The 23,033-nt window shown below is 42.5% G+C and overlaps 1 protein-coding gene across 2 annotated transcripts in view; it reads left to right on the forward strand.

Moving 5' to 3' along the window:
• The first annotated feature begins 534 nt into the window (after window positions 1–534).
• Window positions 535–23,033, forward strand: part of EPAS1 (endothelial PAS domain protein 1) — a 78,613-nt gene continuing 56,114 nt past the window's right edge. For both annotated transcript variants that reach the window (XM_039569993.1, XM_039569994.1), the window contains exon 1: window positions 535–831. In XM_039569993.1, the coding sequence (XP_039425927.1) occupies window positions 806–831 (26 nt within the window). In that variant the 5' untranslated portion in view covers window positions 535–805. The remainder of the gene's footprint in view (window positions 832–23,033) is intronic.

The raw sequence follows: 23,033 nt of genomic DNA on the forward strand, positions 1-23,033 counted from the left end.
GGCGGCTTTTATTTTCGTAATTTTAAATTTATTTTTTCAACACCCCCTGCCTCGGGCTGAACGGGGGGCGCTCCAGGGGACGAGAGCGGGGCGGCTCCGCGCTTGCGGGAGCAGCGCCCGGTGCCGGGGCAGCACCGCAGCTGCTCCGCGGCCGCCGGGCAGGTGCCGCGGTGGCTCTCGGACCGCACCGGCGGGGAGATACTGCTTCTGAAAAAAAAAAAAAAAAAAATTTACTAAAAAGTTCAGTAACTAAAAAAATAACTAAAACATAAGAGAGCGGTGGCGGCGGAGTGGCCGGTGCCCGTGTGCGCTGCCCCGTCGCCGCCGGCGCGGTGCCGGCGGGGCGGAGCGGCCCCGCTGACCCGCGGCCGGGCCGGTGCCGGGGGCGGGGAGCCCGGGGCGCCCCGCCGGCCCCCATTGGCGGGCGCGGCGGCGGCGGCGGGGCCGGGCCGTGCCGGGCCGGGTCCCGGGCGGAGGGGGCCGGCCCTACCCCTGCGGCCGGCGACGGCCCAAGGTTTAAAGTGAGAACTTTCTGCGGGCGGCGCCGAGCTGCACAGCTCCGTCGCCGCGTAGCCCCTGTCCCGCCGCAGCAGCTGCCGCCACCATCGCCACCTCCCCCGAGCGGGCCGTACAATCCTCGGCAGTGTCCTGAGACTGTACGCCCGCCTCGGGGGCGACCCGGCCGAACCCGACCCCGCTCCCCGCCCTCCGCCCTCCGCCGCCCGCGGAGCCCCGCGTCCCGCGGGCAGGTGCTGAGCGCGCCCCGGCCCGAGAGGCGGCGCAGGAGCCGGCAGCAGCCGCCGCGATGACAGCTGACAAGGAGAAGAAAAGGTGAGGGGCCGCGGGCGAGGCGCCGGGCTGCTCGGGCTGCTGCGTCCTCCTTTTGCAGCTGCCCTCTTCGGCCGCGGGGCAGGAGCCAAGGGGGCTCTGCCGGCGGGACAGTGCGGCCTCGCCTCCCCCCGCCACGGCTCCCGTGCGAGGGCTCGACCCGGAGCCTTTGCGGGGACCGGCTGCGGCAGGAGTGAATTAGTTCGCCCGGGCGGGGAGAAGGACAGGGGAGCAGCGCCGCGTCCCTTCGAGATAACCCGCGCTCCGTCCGGGCCGCCGCCAAGCTGGGGAGCGCCTGCCCGGGGAGCGGCCCCCGCCGGCCGGCAGCGCACCCGGCCCCGGCCCGAGCGGCCGCCGCCACCCGCGGCGAAGGCGGCCCCCGGCTGCGGACGGCGGGCAGGTGCACCTGGCAGGCAGGGCCAGCCAGCCCGTGCGCGGCCGCTGTCATGTACGCCATGGCAGGGCTTGGTATCAGCGAGGACAGAGGGACAGAGGTAGTAGGAAACTCTTCTTCAGTTGAGGACAGGGGTTTGAAAGGTAGCAGCCCCCTTAGCAGAACATGTTTCATAATTAAGGTCGCGTGGATGAAATTGCCAGGCTGTGTAAACATTTCGACACCTCCTCGCTCCAGTCCGAGACGCTGGCCGCGGTGCATCTTCCGCGGTTCACGGAGCTCCTCAGCTGTCAGCGGGTTTTCCCGGAGGGCCGAGAGCTTCAGGAGTGCCCAGCTCCTCGTTTGTCGCTGCCCTTCGAGAGGGATGTAAAGCTAGACATTCCCACACTGCCAGAGCGACCCTTCCCTTCCGGAGGGAATCAAAGTAACACACTGGTGGTTTTGTAGTTCACCAAAGAGTGCGTTTTCTTGTTGGTTCTTGAGAACAAACGTCAAAATAAAACTCAGCGGTCCATAACACAGAAGTTACAGGTGGAGATTAAGAGAAGAATTGTCTACTTGTTGCTCCAGAGCTATAAACAATTCCTGTGGATGAGCGAGGGCACTGACACGGGGAAAGCTAAGCCCGTGAATAAAGGTCTATGAAGCCTTGTAAAAGGATATGTCTTCAGTCTGTTTTATACAGCAGGCAGTAACAAGGACTAGTCTATTATCAGCACAGGTTACTGTTCTGGCTATAGAGTCTCTTTATAAGTGATGTGGTTTACAGACTTAAGAATTTTATGTTGTTATTTGTCGTACGTACTGTCCAGTTGATGATGCAGTAAACTTTAAACCCTGGGTTTTTGTTTGTATAATAGCTTCTTTTTTATTGAGTCACCCTATGACGATGTAATATGGGAGGTATAGTAGTATAAATCATACCTTTTCCATGTAGTTCTGTTTTCCTCAGTTTATCGGACACTAACGTATTAAGGTTAAACAATTGCCTCAAGTGAGTTTTGTTCTAGGTAGCAAGCTTCTGTGCAGAGTACAAAATGTACATACATTTTGCATCTTATGTTGAAAAAGAAAAAAATATAGTTCAGCACAATGTAGTTATAAAAATGTGTTATAATAGTTTATACAGCAAGAGGATGAAATAGTGTATATATTGGAAATACACTGCATTCATTGTATCACCTCTTTTTAATGGGGCACTCTTAATCTCTTCATTTTTAACCTCTTATTTTCAAGCACAGTGAGGGATTGAGTGCTTTTTAATCTTGCAGGGACAGCATGCTGAAGTGGTTTGTGGAAATACTCTTCAGATACAACACAGACTTCACAGGACTGAAGTGTGAACCCTGATCCCGACTCTGTCACTGGTTTTAAATATTGTGACATTCAGTGACAATTTTTCCCTTTCTCTCAGAAGTAGGCTAATTGTTATCAGGTTCATGGGATTGTTGCGTAAATTAATGTTTGTGGAACAACTGGGAGAGTGTCCTATGAGGGATTTCAGATAGCTGGCTTGTGCCTCCCTGTCAGTGCGCTGTGGATATCCCTACTGGGGATATACCCTATGTAGCCTGTTGAAACAAGGTCGTTTTGCTTTCTTAATTTTCCAATACTATTACAGAATAGGTTTATTGCCTTGAGTTCAACAGTTACTGTATTGTTTGCTTGATCTCTATCCAGATATGCAGCTAGGATCTCTAACCTAACTTGCTAATAGCATTTATAAATCACTCTCATGGGGAAAAAGGTGGGGCAGTGTTACTAGATTTCCAGGCAGCTCTGAAACATATGTTAAGAGGAGCAGTTCTCTCACTGTTAAACAAATCTTCTATGGAAGATAATCTTTGAGTCTCTTAATGGTCCATTTAAGTTGAAGAACATCCTCAGGTCCTCATTTGAAGCTCTGTTTGCCAGCAGAAAAGAGCAGTTGCTTTATTTGGAGCAAATGTTAGAGCACTTCCAGTAGGCTGATTTCCCACATTTAAAGTTAGTCCAAGATACAGAGCTGAGATTAATATGATTATTCTTTTAACTTAATTTTAAAAAATCATTATCTGCACAGTTTTTGATACTCTCTTATAATGTCGGTAATTAGAAACTGGGAGGAGGAGGAAAAAAAAGGGCATAACAGATTTTAGCAAAATAGAAAAAAATAAGGAAAAAGTATCTGTGATTGCTGTGCAGTACAATGACAAGTAGTAGATAGGTCCCAATGTAATTAGAGCAGTCTTACAGAACATCTTGATGTGTTTTTTAATGATTTGAGAGACACAGTTATTTTGTTAGGAATGGATGCTGTGTTAAATGAACTGTTCTGGATGGGCAAGAGTGTCTGAGAAAAGTTTGAAACCAGGCTCAGGACGAGTCAAATAGAAGACTGAGAAGGATGGCTGATCACTGAGAAGGATGCAACATTTGGTTTCACCTTTTCCATTTTGTTGTTACTTGGGGATTTCTGTTTGTTTCCCAGTTGTATGAAAAATAAACCAATTTTGCAGCTCAGGGTGTTTCTGTGCTAGTGGTCCCCATGTAATTACACAATATGTTTTGTGACCATAACCATGTAATGTTACATAAATCTGTTTAACTTCTTCTGGTCCGGATAGTAAAGTAATGGGATTGCCCCCAGTTGCTGTCTAGGTAATAGACTGCTTTCATTTACCCTTTTACTTTGGGCTTTATTTGATGTTGAGCCCTTCTAATGAGATGCTTTGTGCCTCAATTTTCACTGACCTTTTCCTTCAGGAGAGTAGTTTTGCCAAGCTGAGTTCACTCTTGGCTGCTCCTCCTCAGGATGAGGAAACTGTCCTGATGGCACAGCTCTCCAGAGCTCAGGTAGTTGCTCACTCATAATGGATATAATTTGGATGTCAGGAAATGTGAGCATTTGTACGTGCCAAAGTGTTAAACAGCAGATTTCAGGAAACACGCAGTCTCAGTTTTGTTCTACCCAGTACATTTTCTGTGTGTCAGTATTGCCAGGTATACTTTCTATTGCCTGTTATTCTGTGATGGTGGTGACAGAGATGATCTTGCCCATTCTCTTGCCAGCATAGGTTGGTCCTTATACTCTTGTAAACCTCACTTTATGTACTTTAGCTGATGGAGCTTTGAACACTTTCCTTTGCAGACTATTTCATAGATTACTCGGCTTCATAAAAATTTTTCAAGTTTTGTTATTGCTCAACACCTCCCCATGCATAGCCCACATATTTGATTTATTTCTGTTTGCCTCTGTGTTCACATCTGCCCTTGCAATTTTTTTTATTTGGAATTATCAAAAGGAAATGTGATCTCCTGAATTCCTGTTGAACAATCTGTTGAAATTGGCTGTTTAGCACATGCTTATGGCATGTTAACATTAAGCAACTGGTATTTATGTTTCAGCACCACAAACTCTGGCGCTCCATAGCTTGCAGGTCATGTTGAATGATCCTGGCCACTCATACCCATCCTTCTTTGGTTTTGCCCCTTCTGTTTCTGTGTTCACTGCCCCTTCTGCATTTCTGCAGATGTCTGGCTTTTCTACCAGAGGGTGGCCCAAGGGTACAGGAATGAGGAAGGGCAGGCTGCATGCTTGCTGCTGGGTCTGCCTTTGCTGCAGTGGCATGCAGCAGAGGTTGGGCTGAGCTCTGGCTTGGCCACCTGGCCTGCTTGGGAACGCTTGACTTCTGCTGGCTGGCTCTTGTGGTTTCATCTCAATAGACCCAAAGTATTTCAGCTTGATGAAGACTGAATGGCTTTTGCTGTGGGAATGGTGTGCAATGTCAGTGCCTCCCAGTGTGTACCATCCTCACAAAGTGATTTGGGCATCTGAGGATTTGTGTTTTGCAGGGATGCTCCAAGGGCTTGCTCTGCTTGTGTTTAGCACTTAGCCCTAGAGCAAGTTAAAAATCTGTCAGCCCTTTGTAAACACGATCTTTGTGTCATGTCCTTTTCTCTTCATCTTCTGATGTCAAGCGTTTCTGTCACATTTATCTTGTGTGGGTCATTGGGAATGTCTTGCATATTTGAGGCACTCTGCTAATACCAGTTTTGGGTTTATGCTGTGAATTCGGGACATCCATCACGAGTATCAGAAAGGGATCTCTCTATATCTTTCTATAATATTTTTTACTATGATGGATTAATAGACATTAAGTATTTTTGTTTTCAGGTTCCAAGCAGGAGCTGCTGTTAGGTGTGGTGGGGGCAGAACTCTTCAAGCATTGAACTTTTTGCTATTATTAGGATAAACGTTAGAGTAAGGAAATGAGCAATACAAAGGCAGATTGTATTTAAAGATAATTTAAATACATGGAATGGTTTTATTCCTCTAAAGCTATTTGTGAAATGCTATTGTGTTAATTACTCCAATGTTCATAGTGACATGTATATCTTAATAGTTATTAATACTTCTAGTAGCTGGCACAAGGTTGACAGAGTGCTTCTCTTAAATTAAGAGAAAGTGCAAGTATGAATATTATGCATCTGGCAGGTTTTTTCTCATTTATCATTCTTGTGCTCAATTGGCTTAAAAGGCAATATAATAAAGTAGTTATCTGGTGAGGATAAAACCTTGACTGCTTATATAAGAAAAAATAACTTCTTTCTTACATTTACAGGGCTACTTTTCATGGAGACTCTTTCTGAAGTCTGTAAAATGGGAAACTATTTTACTGTGAATTTGGAAAGTAGCTTAATAAAGTACAGTAGGCCAACTGGCTGATAAATAACTAGTGTTCCAGAGTAACTCACTTAATTATGCTCCTTACTTCTTGAGCTCAAATCTAATTATGGTTTTGGTTCTTTCCTCTCTGACTTTATTTGTGTCTAGAAAATTTAGCTGAAATAAAATCTACCATAATAGATTTTGATTAAATGGGCATATTTAGGCCTGAAAACAGTTAGACTTGTAATTTAATAGTTGTAATTGTAACTTGACTGTTATTACAAGGTTTGGAGTTGGATAGCATCTCCATTATGCTTCTTTGTCTGTTGCTTTACATGACACAGCAAGTATTCAATATTTATTCTATAGAAACTCATCAAATGTTTTGCCAGACAAGAAGCAAAGTTGCTTTAGTTGAATTTTTATGTCTGATCTTCAGTCAAAGAGGTGCCCTGGTCTTGACCCTTCCTCTGTGTGCTAATATGTAGAATCAGCAGTTTTCTTTGATTTAGGGGAATCAAAGGATGTTGCCTCCAAGAAGATTGTCTGAAAAATTCAGGAACTTTACACATGCTTTATGTTAGCCTGTGGGTGGACGATTAATACTGGCTTATTGCAGCTTTATGAACGTATTCTGTGCATCTGGGCAGGAGGAAAAAACACTTTTTAATTTTTTGTGTTCTCAAGTAGGGCAAAATAGGATAACAGAGCTTCTCAGCAGTTTTGATTCTGAATATGTACCCCCCAAGTTACAAATGCTGCTTCGTTCTGCTGTGTACATATTTATGCGCTGATGTGCTTTCAAACAAACCTAAAGTAGCATGTGTTTTAATCTCCAGTATTTGTGGAGAATCTGTAGAACCAAACTGTCTCTTTTCCAAAGAGATTTCAGCAACATATTGGTGTTTCCAGCAAGAGGCATCTCTCAAACTGCATCTTGCCTGTGCCTGACCATTCCTCCAGTCCCTACTTCTTGAGGCATGTCCCTGAATCCCAGCTGTGACCCACACGAGTGAAACCTCCAGGCCAGCATTTGGACAGAGTGTAAAACAGGAATTTGATGGAGAGAACAACCAGACTTTTATGGGAATTGGCTGGGATTTGGCTGCTTGTTTTTTTTCATGTATGTGAGTGAACAGTGATGAGTGCAGAGTCCTACACTGCTCTCCGTTGCCTGCCTCATTCTTTAAATCCTTCCAACCCCTCACCCCCAAAAAATTAGTAACTCCTGGTTGTTTTTCACCTCCTTCTCCACAGCCGTGGCAGAACAGAAGGCTGAAGCACTGAAACATCCCTTTATATTTGGATATGAAATATTGTGTGCATTGAACTACTTCTACCAATAGCAATACTTTTACAATAACATTTTGGTGCTAGAAGAGTATGAAAAGTCCCTTTTTGTTTCAGGAAATTGTGTTATCTAAGGAAAAGCTAAAATTAGAAGTGATATGGGGAACGTTGTGCATGGTGGCTTTTTGTTGGGGGGGATGGTGGTGTGGAGGGATTTTGAGTTTGTTTGGTTTTTTTTGAACAGAGCAGCTCTCCTAATGGATGAATCATGTGGGTGTAACTTACGGCACTTGATAGCAAGCAGTCTGTCTGAAGGTATATGTGTCATAAGAAACTATTTGGAACTACTAAAATGTGAACTTAATCTATTGTAAATATTTGTTACTCATTATCTAATACATCAAAATATATTTAGTTAGAGTTAGGCAAATGAAGGTAAGATATAAAGTGCAAGTTTTCGACAATGGGCTACCAAGCACTGGAAAAGCTGCAGATGCAGTTGGTGAATGTTTTCTGTAAAAACAAATATTTTCTTGGAAAATGATTTTCCAGAGCACAAGGGGGAAACAAGAGCTAAGTGTTCTAGTTTTAGCTAGACTAAAATGAATGGGTTGGGTTGAGAAATTGTCAAGACATTTGGAGACTGCTGAAACATTTCAGATTTGGCTTCATTTTTACAAGGTTTCCTGTGTTGCACTATGTTGTTAATTGAAAAACAGATGTTTTAAATTCACTGGAATGAGACTTAAGTAATTATTAGTCTCATGTTAATTTAAGGATTTTTTTTTTATTTTTTCTTTGTCTTTCTTTTCTGGTGTTAGACTCAATTGGGTTTTTTTCCAGGTCTTTGCTGTACTGAAGTCTACAACACACATAAATGTGTCTGGTTTGGTGGCTTGACCTCAGTCAAATTCCCGTCTTCCTTTCAGGAGAAATCTTAAAATTTATCTGCTAAACCAAAATATTAGGTATTCCTTTTACACTAGTCAAAAGGCCCTCATTAGCTGAGGCCTTGAATTCAAAACAGTCCCGGTCTTTCAAAAACTGCAGTTGCTTAGACAAGTTACCAGGTCTGATGAAAATACTTAGTCGTCTTTGCCCTGGGTTAGGCAGGAAGTGTGACTTGGCAATGACAAAGGTCTTCTCTAGCTTTGGTTATGTGAATAGCTTTTTAAAGACTGTAGTATAATTGAAAACATAGCAATGAAGGCCCTCCATAACCCCTCACTGGCTCCACATGACAAACAAGAAAGTCAAAATAAGGGAGAGATGAACTTGTTCTCAAAGGACTGATAATTTCAGAGCCCTGTTCTCGAAAACCTGCCTGCATATGCTGAGAGATAGAAATGTTTGCCTTTCCCAGGAAAGCTATTGCTTTAAGTAGCAGATATTATTATATCTTGAAATATAGTCATCCCAGGTGATATCCACCTTTGGCCTAGTACATGTGTTTTCTTTACGTAGTCAGCTTCTGAATCCCTTACATATATATATCTAATTTAATGCACAGAAGGTGTTTTGCTGAATGGCTTCAGTTTAAGAACACAGTTCAATGGCCTGAATAAGTTGCATGAAATCTTAAAAATGTGCCCTATTCTTCCCTTCTTAAAAGGGAAAGCTAGTGCTAATGTATTGTGTCAGAGACCTTATGAACTTTTTAAAATCTACATGGAAGAAATCCATTAAGGGCTCATAATTTTGGTATTAGTCATCTGATGGTGTTCAAAATTTACTGTGTAATATTTTTCCTTTAAGATATATTCATGCTCTTTTAAGATAAATATTTGCTTAGGTAATAAGCTGAAGCAAGTATGAAGTGGGATGGTTATTAGGCAGCTTTTATAAAGGTGGTGGAAGTATGCCTTAAAGAACATTCCTTGTATTTTGTTTCACCATTAGCATATCTAAGGTATTTACTGCCATAAAAAGGTGCTTAAACTGTTGGTATCACAGCTGTAGTCATTTGCACTTGCATTTGTATGATAAACTACAAAGCAATCCTGTTCAGCCATTGTGTTTGGGATATTCTCTGGCTGCTGTTGGTCTTCAAGCCCTGTCTGTTCATTCACAATTGTATCATCCTCTTCGCCAGTAAATTCTAGGTATTATTGAGTACTTATTATCAAAATACTTCAAAGATCTTTGAGACATTAAGAAAACCACCCCACTCCGTATTTCTACACTTGTAAATGGGGAACGTTGCTTGGAATGTGCCCAACTTTTAGCTGTCTGTGCAATTTGTATCCAAAAATCATTGCAAATAGCAAAGTATCTTCTGAGATGATAAGCATTGTTGTTTCTGGTTAGATTTTTTTATGGCATTATGATGAAATAACAATCTCGTTAGCTGATGGCAGTGACAGTATCTCCAGACTCTTAGGTATTTGTGGCGAGTATTGACTTAAAGCTGATAGGAAGTTTGCTTAGAACAAAAATGGCTTTTGAATGATCTACAGAACGTCAGCGTCATACATGGATGTGTGAGAAGAAATTCAACATTAAGTGGCTTTATCATGCCACGACTCCTTAGTCAGTATTTCTCTGGAATACAAATCCAGTGACCAATTATAGCTGTACTCCACTCCAGGATTTTTTTAAACGGTCTCAGTTGCCTCCACTGTTTCATAACCTGTGAGAGAAGATTGCAAATTGGTGAAAGTGCTTTTGGTATTTTCCTATTGTTTTTGCCAGATGATTCTTCTGGAAAAGCTGCATTTGTCTAATTCAGTGAAGGTGGAGAGCCTTTGGGAAAGGGTGAGCATTTTGGAATAGCCTCTGCCTGTTGCCTTCACTGTAAGGTCTTTGGAAGAACAGTGAGGCTTTCTTCTACTACTGCCGGCTTTTCCCATTCCTCTTCTGTTGCAAAGGAAAACCATGACTAACATGGCTCTTGGTTTACTTCTTCCAGTTATCCCCATATTGACCTGGGAGACACATTTCCCATTGTCCTGTAAGGTTGTCTTGCACATCAAAGAATGCAGAGAGTTGGAATTTGCCAGTTCTTGCACATGGGATGGCTGACTTTTGTTTGCAGAGGAGGAAACCAATGCCTCATCTAACCAAGACAGATGATGATGCTTGGTCTTAACAAAAAAGTGTCGTTTACACTTTTAAGGGAGGGTAGACATTTGGGGATCTTGACCCCCTTTATTGCTTAATGCAGCACTTTTATGTGAGTGGTTAAGTGGAAGATGTCTCATTTCACTGAGGGAATGCAGCTTGGTTCAGCGGGTGGGCTGTTTTTGTGCTGCAGCTGTAAGATTATCAGTTTGTATTAATAAATCTGGTTCTTGGGGGTTTTTTTCCCTGTGAATGATTTGAAGAACGTGTTTATTGCCATTACTAATCAGAGGGACGTTTTTATGGGAACATCCTTTATGTGCTCAAGTTATCTTACCGCTTCTCCTGGCTTTTACGTAACAGCAAAGCTGTATTTATGTTCCTAGTGATTCACAAAAGGGGACTATCCCGTTCGCTTAGGCGTGTGCTGGCTTGAAAATGAAATAGAAGCAAGTGCAGATATCTTGAGGGAAACTTAATGCTGGTGTTTCGAAACAGCCATTATTTCCCATTTAAGAAAAACCAACCCCCCAACCCTACTTTTGTTTGTCAGCTGCATGACTGGCCCAAACAAAGCCTCTCTGGCATGGGGACCTGGGACAAAGCGCAGTGAAGCTGAATAAAATCATGTTTTGGATTCTGTCTCTTCAGCTTGTTTGCCACTCTCAGTAGAGATGGCTGTGAAAGTTACGTCTGGTTGCTGAGCAGCAGCTTCAGCAAGTGGGTCTGGCCTCTGCAGTTGCTTCTCCTGTCTCCTTTCCCCTCCACACCCTCTCCAAAAGCCCCTTGCTTGGCCCAGGTCTTTGTTCTGCTGGGTACTCAGAGCATTGCGTTCATAATGTAGTCTGGACAGTGTGGTGTGACTGATCACTATAGTTATGCTAGCTCCCCAGTCTGGAAAACTGGGATGGTAGTACATCCTTCCTTCCACCCTTTGTGTGTCTTATTTATTTAAACTGTAAACTTTTTAAAATAGGGACTTTTTATTTCAACACCTAACACAATGCTGTAGATATGTTGGCAAGAAGCTTGTAGGATAAACCTAACTTGGAAATACTTTAATAGGGGGTTGTCAAGTGGAAGGAGTTTGGTTATCTCTGACTCTTATATTGCCTGGTTAATTGCTTTCTTTACTGCACCACTCCATATTATCCCGCTATATGTAGGTTACACCCACGTGCTGACGGGTGACCTACGCCTTCATTTGCTTCACCTTTGTATTTATCCCTCCTGTCATATAAGATCCATGTGCAATTTACACACCCCAAGCAATTGAGAAGGTGGGGTGTTGGTGGCAGCAGCAGGGGATGCAACACCCTGAAAGCATCTCAGAGATGATAAAACCCCTTATTCTTTCAGATTTCATCACAGAGCAGGCAGGTGAGCAACCCACAGGGCAATAGGAGTGAAAAGGAGGGTTTGACCGTCACAACAAAACCAGTCTTTTCTGCAGATGGGGAGTTCAGCAAGGTTTCAGCTGGCAATCATTTGCTCTCAGTCTCTTTGAACTGAGAGCTGTAAGAAAGTGGAACAGTGCTGATGTACAGGGCTAAGGTGACATGGATTTAGAGGCTGGCATATGCAATCTCATTTGGAGACTGAAGCCTGTGGATCTTCATTCAATTAAGGCTTCTCTTGCATACAGGTGCCACGGTGGGCCTGAAGACAGAGCCCACACAGTCTTTAGTGTAAAGAAGAAATAGTGAGAAAAGCCTACCATTTGAGACAGACTCGGCAGCTTTGCACGCTGTGTGCGCAGGCCCTGAAGAAGATAGTGCAAGAAGCCGTGTTATCTGCATAACGGTGCTTCTGTCCCTTTGCCTGCCAAATCTTAGGACAACATCCCCCGCCCTTCAAACCTTAATGTCACTGTAAACATGGTGTAACTAAATTCCAGCTTCTCTAAAGGCAAATATGAAGCAATGGACCAGAGTGACCAGCACTATTGCATTCTGACAGTTTTAAAAAGAAGTATTTTAAAGGAAGTAGATGACAGCAAATGGTGCTTATTCAAATAGGGACATTTCAGAGCTCTTCTAACCTGGGGAATAAAATGTTCAGGGAGCAAAGTCTGCAGTGCTGGTCACAGCAAGGATTTTGGGTGCAGTGATAGCTAATGTGGAGCAGAAGTCCACCTGAAGGCAGAGCTGAAAGAAGAAGGGTGCCTGCCACCTGACCTGTTAAAACCTTTTAATAAGAAACAGTGTCACTGTGAAGTCATTACAGAGCATTCCTTCAGAGGGAGTCATGTGATGAATACAGTGCAAATATAAAATGATTTCATGTTGTGTTGCATTTTGAGTAGGTTACAGCCATGGAAAGAGCCTACTGAGCCATTTGTTGAGCTATGCACTCCTGTTGATTTGGTTTCCTAAGTTTCTCTTTGTACCTTAAGTAACAGTTGGAGTGGTCTGGCTTTTGTACCAAAAAAACCTCCATGTCCATAATGTCTAGAACTTTTATCAAAATGGGATTCAGTTCCTGCCTCAGACCTCTGGGTACTGTTTTGTGAAAATGTCTTTGAGAAAAGTACAATCTCAACTGTGTGTGATATAAACCTTCATTCCTCTTACAAGAGGGTTTCATGATCATTCCACATTGGGTCTTAGCTGGTGGATTAAGCAAATGAAATACCTTTTTAAGGTATGAGGAAAGTAAAACAAGCATCTATTCTTACACTGTTACTTGTACAGGAAGTCAGTTCTGATTTACACATATGAGAAGGAATATTGCGTGGGCAAATATATTTCAGTGCCCTCTGTTTCAAAAGTATCTAGTTTTCCCACATACCAGGAGATGTTTTAGTGAAGCTGTGGAATATAAAATCACTGTACTGAAGGAAAATAAAGAGAAGGCCTCAACATGGAGATATACTTGCTATTGAGAGTCAAAACATCTCCCCCTCCACCTTGGAGGAAGTAAATACTTTATTGTGCTTGTGGTTGTAGGTATATTGTAGCTTGCTGTAGCTGAATATGAATTGCATATAGGAAGTTTGGAGAAGGATTGTGGCTCAGTGAACTACTTGGAAATCAAAAGAAATTTTAAAAGATGATAAGACAGTGATTAGATGAATTATCCCCTTCTAGCTTGTTTCCTTAAGAAATCAAGGTTTACATGGTTAGAGTGTGTCTATCTGCATTTCTGATAGAGCTGTAAAGATCTCAAGGATATGAAATACCTGGGAGTAGGTGTTGTAATGGCTACAGGGAAAAGTTGCAGCCACAAGTGGATTTCCCTGTAGGGAAAAGAGACTCCCTACGGCTGAAGAAGTCCAGCTGCCAGCCAGCTACATGCTTGCAGCTTGCAAGGTTCCAGGATCCACCAGGAGTCTGCAGAATCTGGAGAAGTGTTTTTGCTAGCGCCCCTGTTGGCAAAACAGCTTGCTGTTTTTGTAACGTGGTTCTCTAGTTAATTAACCCCTGTGGCATTTTCAAAACCTACTGTGAGATACTTGTTTCACTATTTAGCAGAAAGAGATACAGATAAAATGCTGTTCCTTACTCTGGGTGTTTTCAGAGTGTTTCAGTGTGCTTAGACCTTCCTTACTGGTTTTGGATGAAGAAACTGCTGTGCAACTATGATTAACACTAACTCAATACTGTGGGCTATTGTAGAGTGGCCACATTAAAACCACCAGTGTATCCTTCACTCGGGCCTTGAGAAGTGCAGCTAGACTTGTTTCTGCCAGACAGGAATCTCTGACTTCAGCTGGCGAAACAACTGCACTTCTCAACAGCTATAACTCTGGGTCTGGCTGAAGAAAGATCTGTTTTGGTTGGAGAGGTCCAACTGTGTGTGCATTGGTGTTGATTGTCAGGGTTGTGATTAATTTTGGGCATTGTTATGTTGGCAGTAAAAAGGAAGGCATTGTCACCACTAACATTTTCACTTTCCTATGTTGTTGCAGTGCTTGTTTAATTATTTTTGCAAAAGCAGCAGGTTATGGGAACCTTTTCATGTGCAAATGTGTTGAAGGTGGGAATCTCCTGCTAAGAGTTGCATCTGTTTGTTGTTCCCGTAAGCGAAGGTAATGATGAAAACCTTTAAAATCGGTTCATTGGCTTAGGCAATTCGTATCTACTGAAGATCTCTTATACTTCTCAGAATCACTTCCCCCAGCTGAGGCAGTACTACTGTTTGGCTTTTGTTTGTATTATGTATTTGCTGGAAGGAGAGTGCTATTGTGTGTTTTTTGAGGGTGATTACAAACATAAAATAGATTCTTTTGAGGACGCTTTGTCTACTCTCATCACAATTGGTAATTGTTCTGTGTTGTGTAAGACTTTGCATGCTGTGCTTCTTATTTGGCAGTGTGTGTGTGTGAACCTAAACCTGGATTTCCACCTCCAGCATTTTATCACCGATGTTTTAAAGGTGAATCCTGGAACAAAGCATAAAACCTCTCGGAACTCATGTATTGCTAGACAATGAATGTTTTCCAAATTAAGGCAAATTTTTTCAGTCATTTTGGAAATCAAGTTTGCTGCATTTTAATGGATGTCTTCTCCAATTAGGACCTGTGTGAGGTAGCTTTCAAAAATGGAAAAAAAAAAAAAAAAAAAGACAAACTCAACCCCCAAAACAATTACTTTTGACATTAAAGCAGACTAAAATAGTGCAGTTATGTGCAAGGTGGGTGCCATCCTTTTGCACCAAGTGTATTTTCAGAGGTCATTCCAAAATGCCAAGGGAAAAGGAATCCATAATCCTCACATATCCTATTAGCAGAGAGCCTTGAGGTAGAGATGGGCAAGATGTGTGGAAAAAATGAGGCTTCTGCCGAACGTTTTCTTTGTAGGTCACTTATTGTAGTTGAAATTACAGGAAGTGTAAGAGCAAGTGATCTATTAGCAAAGCCATGAAAACAAACCATTTGCCACTTCTAACAAGTGTTGGACCAAAATATGCCTCAAATTTTAAAAATAAGTGAAAACTTGGCGAAAAGTAAGACCCGGGTTTATCTGCCTTTCATCAGGTACATGGCGTCCTGGAATGCAGCCCACTGGCAAAAGCATGGGGAGTGTTATCCTTTGCAGCACTGGGAATGTTCTCTGCTGAATTTGGCGCCAATGACCGAGCTTTGCTTGTTAGCTGAAGTTCACACAGACTCTTTGCCAGGCCTGCCCAGAATGCTGTCTCCTCTGACTTCCTGTGGTCTTGCATAATATTTCCTTGCTTCTTGTATAACTGCAGCTCGTTCTGGTCACTGCCCAGTTTATACGGTCGACTTTTTAAAAGGCCAGTCCTGCAAACGTGCAGCTGAGCCATGTCAGTGGCAGGAGGCGTCCCGCTGGTGACGCCAGTGGAAGCCCCCTTCCGTGGGGAAACCGCCAGCAGCGGGGGCGTATGTCAGTGCCGACATGGCTGAAGGCAATAAAGTTGGCTGCTGCAGCCTTGTGACGAGATAAGCGTGAGGCACGACTTCAGATTGACTGCACCTTTGAAATATGTGCTGCTGTTGCTCTGAGTTCTGTAACAAGTATAGGTGCTATTTAAGGATGGGGGAGGCAGCACCCACTGAAAGCACATTTTCAGCGTACTCTGAAATCCTTGTTATTGCTAATAGCCCCTCAGTTAGAAGTCCTTACATTTGCCTTGAAAACATGTTCCAGGTATCCAGAGTGTTAAAGACAGTGATAGGAATTTCAGAAAGGAGTTTCAGAAAATAGTATTTTCATTATGATGATTTTTAATGCTTCCACACAAGTTGTTTCTGCACTTGTCTGTGGTTAAAATACGCATTAATTTTGCATTACTGTTGAAGCAAATGTATCTAATAATGTTTACCATTTACCAGCCTAGATTATTTGTATGTGTTTTGAAAGTGTATTTCATAGCAGCTCGTGCCATGTCACTGCTTTTATGCTGATTATTTTCTGAATATTTGTGTTTGCACGTGTAGTTGTCCGTAGAGCACTGTGCGTACTTAGAGCTTTGTCAGTAACTCTTTTTCAGAAACAGGTTTGTCTAACTTGACACTTTCTGCACAGTTTAAACACAGTTTTCAAACTGTTACTCATGTTCTTTGGCAAACCTGTTCCTGGCATGGCTTTGAAAAGCTGAAGAGTAGAGATGACAAAATAGTCACTTCAGCATGTTTATAAACTTACTCAGTAGACTGTACTGATTTTTTCTGTTACAGTTCCCAGGTTATGTAGGATCTTCCATACTATCTGCTTTGAAGAAACAGAAGAATCATTTTAAGGGAAAACATTAGAATTGACTTAGTCATCACAGTTACGTGAGATTTTGTTTAAATTGTCTCATACCATCATCTTTTCCATGAATCCGGGTTATCCAGTTGTCATAGTAACTTTGCCATAGAAAAAGTCATGCTGCCTACACATGACTTCTTGCAACACTGTCTTTTAATTTGATTAATTTAGTGGACAATAAACTTTTACTGGTTAATGTGTGTTACGAGGCAGCTTTCCTGGTCACTCAAAAATGGATAAACCACTAATACCTTGTATTCTTAGGATCAACATTTTAATGGCTACGGTCCAGCTAATACGATGCTTGGAGAATTGTCAAAGCAATAGAGTGGTGATACTACTGACATCTAGCAAACCATTTTGTAGTATTGAGAATACCAGCACTTCTGGGGAGCATGCATTACATATGCTGCACTTTTGACAGATGGATGCAAAGCCAGAAATCCTAGTATGTCTTGACCAAATAGCTCTAGCAGCATGGTTGCCAAATAAACCAGGTTGACCTCAACATGGTTTGACCAATGATGGAGAAGAGCAACAAGCTTGCTCCTCAGTGATGGATTTGGAGTAATGGATAAGCCATACAAATATGGTAGAAGTAGACTGATGGTAGTAGACTGGGGTTGGCCCTAAGATTAGGGAAGAAGTATAAGAATTGCAAAAGGTGTTGGGCTGAGCGCTGCTTAGCCAGCTGGAGAACACAGTTCACTGTCAGTAAAGATGGCTTTTCTCTCCAAATGGAAGCCATTAGAGAGATATTTTAGGACCTGACAGTCCACTTGTTTTAATAAGCATATGTCCCTCCTGTGTAAACAATTTTAAATTATTTCAGAAAAATTGTTCTGGCTTATAAAGTCAGAGTTAGAAATTTATTCAGCATATAGAATAACAAGATTTAGAAACTCTTGTTCAAAAAAGATGGGCTGAGCCTTAGTCCTTCTTTCAGCAGTGTTCAAAAGGCACACGTGCTCTCTGAATCCAAATGTAGCCAAGTGTTGGAGAGATCCATGGTCACATGGGCATGTTGGCTTTTCCTTTTTCTTTGATGATTTAGAAGTGTGTAAGTGGGCAATGCAGAAGGTTTGAGGGTTTAATCCTCAGCTGTACAGGCAGGCAGATACCCGCTGCATTCAGTGGGAGTTCTGTCCCAGTAAACAGCTCGGGATTGTTCTCTTGTGTACATGTCTAAATATGGGTCTCAGTCAAGTAAACACGCGTGTAGCTGTACGCGTTAATCTGCTTGCAGAGCTGGGAACACCCTGTGTCCCTTGCGTCGCTGGGGACATGGCCACATCTGGAGCTTCGTGCAGGCTTGTGTTAAGGACACCAATGGCCCATCCAACGTGTGTCCTGCTGCAGGAGAGCAGTGATAGGTATCTCTGGGGGTACAGCAGCCTCCGTCACTCGGCTCTTGGTGCACGGAGATACTGCTCTCCTTTGAAGGATGTGTTAGGGCAGATACACACTTCCAAAATGCCTGTGCTCACAGATAAAGGCAGATGGGAGCAGCTTGCCTAACACCGAGTGTTTTCAGCCTGCATGCCTGCCCCTTCCTGAAGCTGAAGAGCTTGCTTGGTGTTTCTCAGGCTGAACTTTTACAGGAGCAGGAATAAACTTCTTATCTAGGGAAGAGTGTGTGTAAAGGCTGACTGGAAACAGCGGAAATAGGGCTGGGCTCACAGTGCCCAAGAGCATTAGAGTGCTTTTCATGAACTGTATGCTGCAGCTGGCAAAGTGGCAACATCTGTAAACCTCTTCCACAGGTAGTGTGCAGGGGGGAATGAGAGACATACAGGTCTCATACAGGTATTGCTGTTGAGAGAGAGTTGCCAATATTTATTTTATTTTATTCTTATAATTTAAAGTTTTTTAATGGCACTTGCCCAGAGACTTTCCCTGTCAGCAGGGAAAGCCAACCTTGTGACATTACAGCAGAACACGCCGTGTCTCATGCAATGTAACTTGTACGCTGTCATTAGGGACCTGTGCACATGAGGAAATACTGTAGGTGTGTAACAACAATTTTAATGTATACTATAAAATTCAGTCTCATTAAGTACTGAGGACCTCAGGAGTTTTGGAAGAGCTTCTCCTACTGCCTGATGTAGTAATTCAGTATACTTAGCCTCTTAGAGGATAGGTCTAATAACAACAATTAGTACATTTGTATGTATAAGTATGCTTAAAAAGCTTAAATGAATGTGGTTTGAAAAAGTGAAATGAAAGAACAGTAAAATTAACATTAAAAGCCAGCATATGCTATGGTGAGGAAGTATAGTCTTAGCCATACTACAAAAATTAGAGATCTGAAAAGGTCCCTGGTTGACAGATCTGTCAGAACAAGCAGAAGTGAATAGTAAATGTTAACTGTTGCTTATGGTGTATTGTTTTTCTGTTTGAATTTTTCAAAGCATTAGGGTATGATGGGGATGTGGGGCTGTGCAATAAGAATTATGAAAATGCACCTTTTCAAAATGTTAACACAAAAGTCCCAGAAAGAACGATGACATCTTACACAGTGTTCGCACTTCAGTTTCTCTAAATAGGAAAAAAAAAACCAAATTTTTTTGTTTTCTTTAATAAGTAAATATGGGAACATTTTTTGAAAGAAAAGCTTAATGCAAAGGGAGCTTTAAGAGAGGACAAGAGGCACATTTTTCTTTTGCTGTTACTGGAGCCCTTGCAGGCTTGGCGAGGTTGTCTTTTGGGTGGAGGTGGTGTTTGCAGCACTGATGCTGCCTGGGGCTGGGAAGGAACCAAGGAGCTCTGCCCTCCCTGCAGAGGGAGCTCTGTTCAGCAGCGTGGCTTTCTCCTGAGGAGCCTGCCACAGGTTCCTGGCCCAAAGGGAGGGCTGGCAGGACAGGACCATGAGCTGTGGAGGCTGATGAGCAGTTCAGCTCGAGTGCCACGCACTAGGAAGTTTCAAAGGGTTCTGCCGAGGCTGGGTGTGTGCTGGGCTTCAGTCGTCAAAAGCACCCGTAACCACTGCTGGAGGTTTGACTGAACAGACTTTCTCAGGGTTGGTGCTCAGGGGAAGGCTGAGAGGCCAGGAAGCTGGGAGAACATTTTGGGGAAGCATCTCTGCTTTCTGTGTCCTTCTTGAAGTGTCTGCTGATTGAAATGGGCTGATGGGAAGATGCTGGGCTCTCACCTTGCCTGCCAGGGATATTTCCTTGTATACCTCTGTAGGCAAGGGTACACCAAGAGGACAGAAAGGGTTGAAGAAGGGGCAAACCAGCTTCCCTTTTGCTCCATCCAAATGAACAGCAAAACCCCCTCCCACTGATTTCAGTAGCCATACATGCTTTTTGACCAGACATCTCATCATTGTATATCTAATATGTTAATACGTGTATGAACCAACTTTTAGTCTGATGTTTAATACATAAGGGCTCTTACGAAATTCTGTTTTGCCTTTTTTGTTTTTTTTAGGAAAACAAACATTTGGTACTAGCAACCATAATTATTCCATACCCATTATTCAGCATTTTCACCAAATTACATGTGGTTTTTTCCACAGCAAAACATATTTTTACATACCCATAGCACAACACTAGCCTTGGCCTAACTCTGGGGGATTACAGAGATAAGATACCAACCATGGTTAGCATCATCTTCTGATAAACTGGCGCATCAGTAGGATGCAGAGCTATAGCCTTAAAGGCAGAGAAAATGGTATTTAGGGCTCTTTGAAAATCTTGGTTTAGGGAGTGCATAGGAACGATAAACATTTTTGCAAGGTTTTATGGGGACACCATTGTTAACTTTTGCAGTAATTATTGAACTGCTTTCTTGTTGCTTGAGAACTGGTAACTCTCATTTGTTTGTCACTGTTCAATCATTGGAGTGAAGCACTTGGTAACAAATTGCAGCATGGGGAAATACTAAGGTTGTCTATTTCAAGCAACATTTGAATACTGGAAACATAGGTAAAATGAAAGGCGAAGGTTAATGGTTTAATAACAAGGTCCCCAGGACTGTGCCTTATGTCTGGAAGACAGTAATTTGCATTTGCTTCCTGTAGGGTGACTTTACTGAGGAACTGAAGGCACTTAGCATATGCAGATGCTGAAACTCTTCTGTATATCTGTTACTATTTAAAAAGTATAAAGTCTGTGGTGGAGACTTTTGAGATGTCAAAGGAGAAGGAGTGAGGCACTGACAGACAGGAGGGTTCTGGTGTAAGCAGGGAGTGATGAAGAGAGGAGATGGTTATGTGTCCTCCAAAAAGCTGGGGCGCGGGGGGCACCAGGATGGTTAATGGAGGCAAATAGGCCCTGTTTAGGGGAGGGATGTTTATGTGCTTGATAGAATTGCATGTACAGCAAATTGCCTTAAATACATTTTGTGGTTGCCACTACTTATATACAAAGCAAAACCATAATTACAAAGCTGTTCTTGTTTGTGAAACATCGTGTGCCAAACAAGTTGTAGATATTTGTAGGGAATGGTAATGTCAAAGATCACCTGAGCGTGAAAAAAATAGGTTTATGGGTAGCAGCTGTATTCACAAACCAGCTGAAGCTAAATTCTCATTTGCATCATGTTGTGAAAACTCAGCTTTCTTCAAGTATTTGGCGCTGGCTTCTGCAGAACCTACAGCAGATGTTGTGGGTGGTGGGTGGGTGGCTGTAGGCAGGGCGCCTGGTGGGGCAAGAGACTGGTGGCCTCGGGCCCTTCAACACTTCTCTGATGCTGGTCAGGTTGTGCAGTACGTGCAACAGCATCATTAATGTCCCTTTGTTCTTCCCCAGTGCTGTATGAACAGCTTGGGGCAGAAGAAGTCTCCTTATGTTGAGCTTGCTGATGATGACAATGTCTTGTGAAACTCGGTAGTTTCTCTTTGCCTTTTTGATCGCGCTGATAGCTTCTTCTGGAACCACCTCCATTATGCTGACTCTTTTTTTTTTTTTTTTTAAGTGTTTCAAGAAGTTCAAGGAGGAGTGTTTTGTTGGGTTTTTGTTTAAGTTTTTTTATTTTAATTTTATTGGTTGATTGGAGATGGTATTAGAAGCATGAGTCCTAAGTGCAGTTGGAATGTCAGGTTCAGCACACACATCTAGCAGCCTTGCCTCTCCTACCGATTTCCCTGATGTTGTTTGAAGATAAATTATAGACATGAAACAGCATACAGGTGAGGTGCCTAGCACAAGAGCCAAGGGCTTCAGCTCTGGCCGAGTGGCCAAGCTCCCACCAGGTGTCCCCCGGGTTAGCCGCAGGGTATTGAACTTGCTGCTCCAGTCCAGCCTGCAGAGCTCACAATCTCAAATCACTCAAAATTATTCACTGGATCTCTGCTCAAAACAAGCAAAAAAAGAGTGAGCCACCCCCAAGTCCCTTTGTAAAGCTTAATAATAGTTCACAAATAATTGTAATACATTAGGAAAAAAATACACTTTATAGCAAAATATGTCTAATATCTGGAGTAAGGGATTGGTTCTGTCATCCTTTCACAGCATGTTTTAAAGAGTGTAAGAGCACTAACTTGTGCAGACAGGAGTACTAGTACCAGCTGAAAGAAAACGTGGCCATTTTGTGCTTTTACCTGCCCTGCTTATGCCCTGTTCAGTATTAATGGGACTGTATGGCTATGGGATGTCACTGGCCACAGCACTTTTGCTGTTATATATAAACTAAATTTAAGGAACTTTTAGTGTGTGTTATGCACAGTGAACCTCTGGGAAAGCTTCAACCTTTGACCTCTGTAGTGGGTTATGACAGGGAAGATTCGTAAGAGCTTGATTTAGACTCATCTCTGGAAAGCTGGTTAAAAATATTCAACTACTATGTTCTTCCTCCTCCCCCATCTCAGTAAAGGTCCTCTTAAAATACATGCTCTGACACTTCATTTTTGTCATTTCTTTGGGAGCCCTGTAGTGAAGGCTGCTTGTAAGGAAATGATTAAATTATATTCATGTTTGTGCTTTAAAATTGCCTTGGTGGTAGTCCAAGAAGTATTTTCTTGCTCTTCCAAATTTCCACGTGCTTTAATATTAATCTATGTTTATCAATGTGACCTGCCCCAGCAGTAACATTTGTTTGTAATTGGTCATGTAATGTTTGCTGAAGAGACATAAAAACTAAATTAAATCTATCTCCGGCTTTAAAAAATCTTATTCTGAGAGAAATGAGGGGCTTATTAGAAAATAAAAAGACATTTGACAGTATTGGGGTAATTTGTCACAAACCTGAATAGTCAATAAAGAAATTACGGTAGCAGAACTCTTTCATTTTGCTTCTACAAAGGAGAATATTCTTTCTTTGAAATACTTTGTTACGAGCTTTTAATTTTGCATTATATGTTAATAAATGTTTATGCCTGGGTTGTGGCAGCAATTTCAGACTGAACAACTGGTAATGACCTTATTTACTGCCTTTGAGAAAGAGCCCTTTTATGTGGGTTGTATATCACAAATTAGAACTATCCCAAATATCTAAAATTAAAGAAATATATTTTTAAATGGTAACACAAGTAGTCTTCAGAGCAAGCCAGAATATCTGGCTGTCAGTTCAGACTTTGAAACTCTGGTTTTCTAATACGGCTTTTTTGTTAAGTCCAAGTGAAAGGCTATTTCATGAAAGAAGAGAAGTG

This window comes from Corvus cornix, chromosome 3, assembly GCF_000738735.6.
Source record: "Corvus cornix cornix isolate S_Up_H32 chromosome 3, ASM73873v5, whole genome shotgun sequence".
NCBI classification, from domain to species: domain Eukaryota; kingdom Metazoa; phylum Chordata; class Aves; order Passeriformes; family Corvidae; genus Corvus; species Corvus cornix.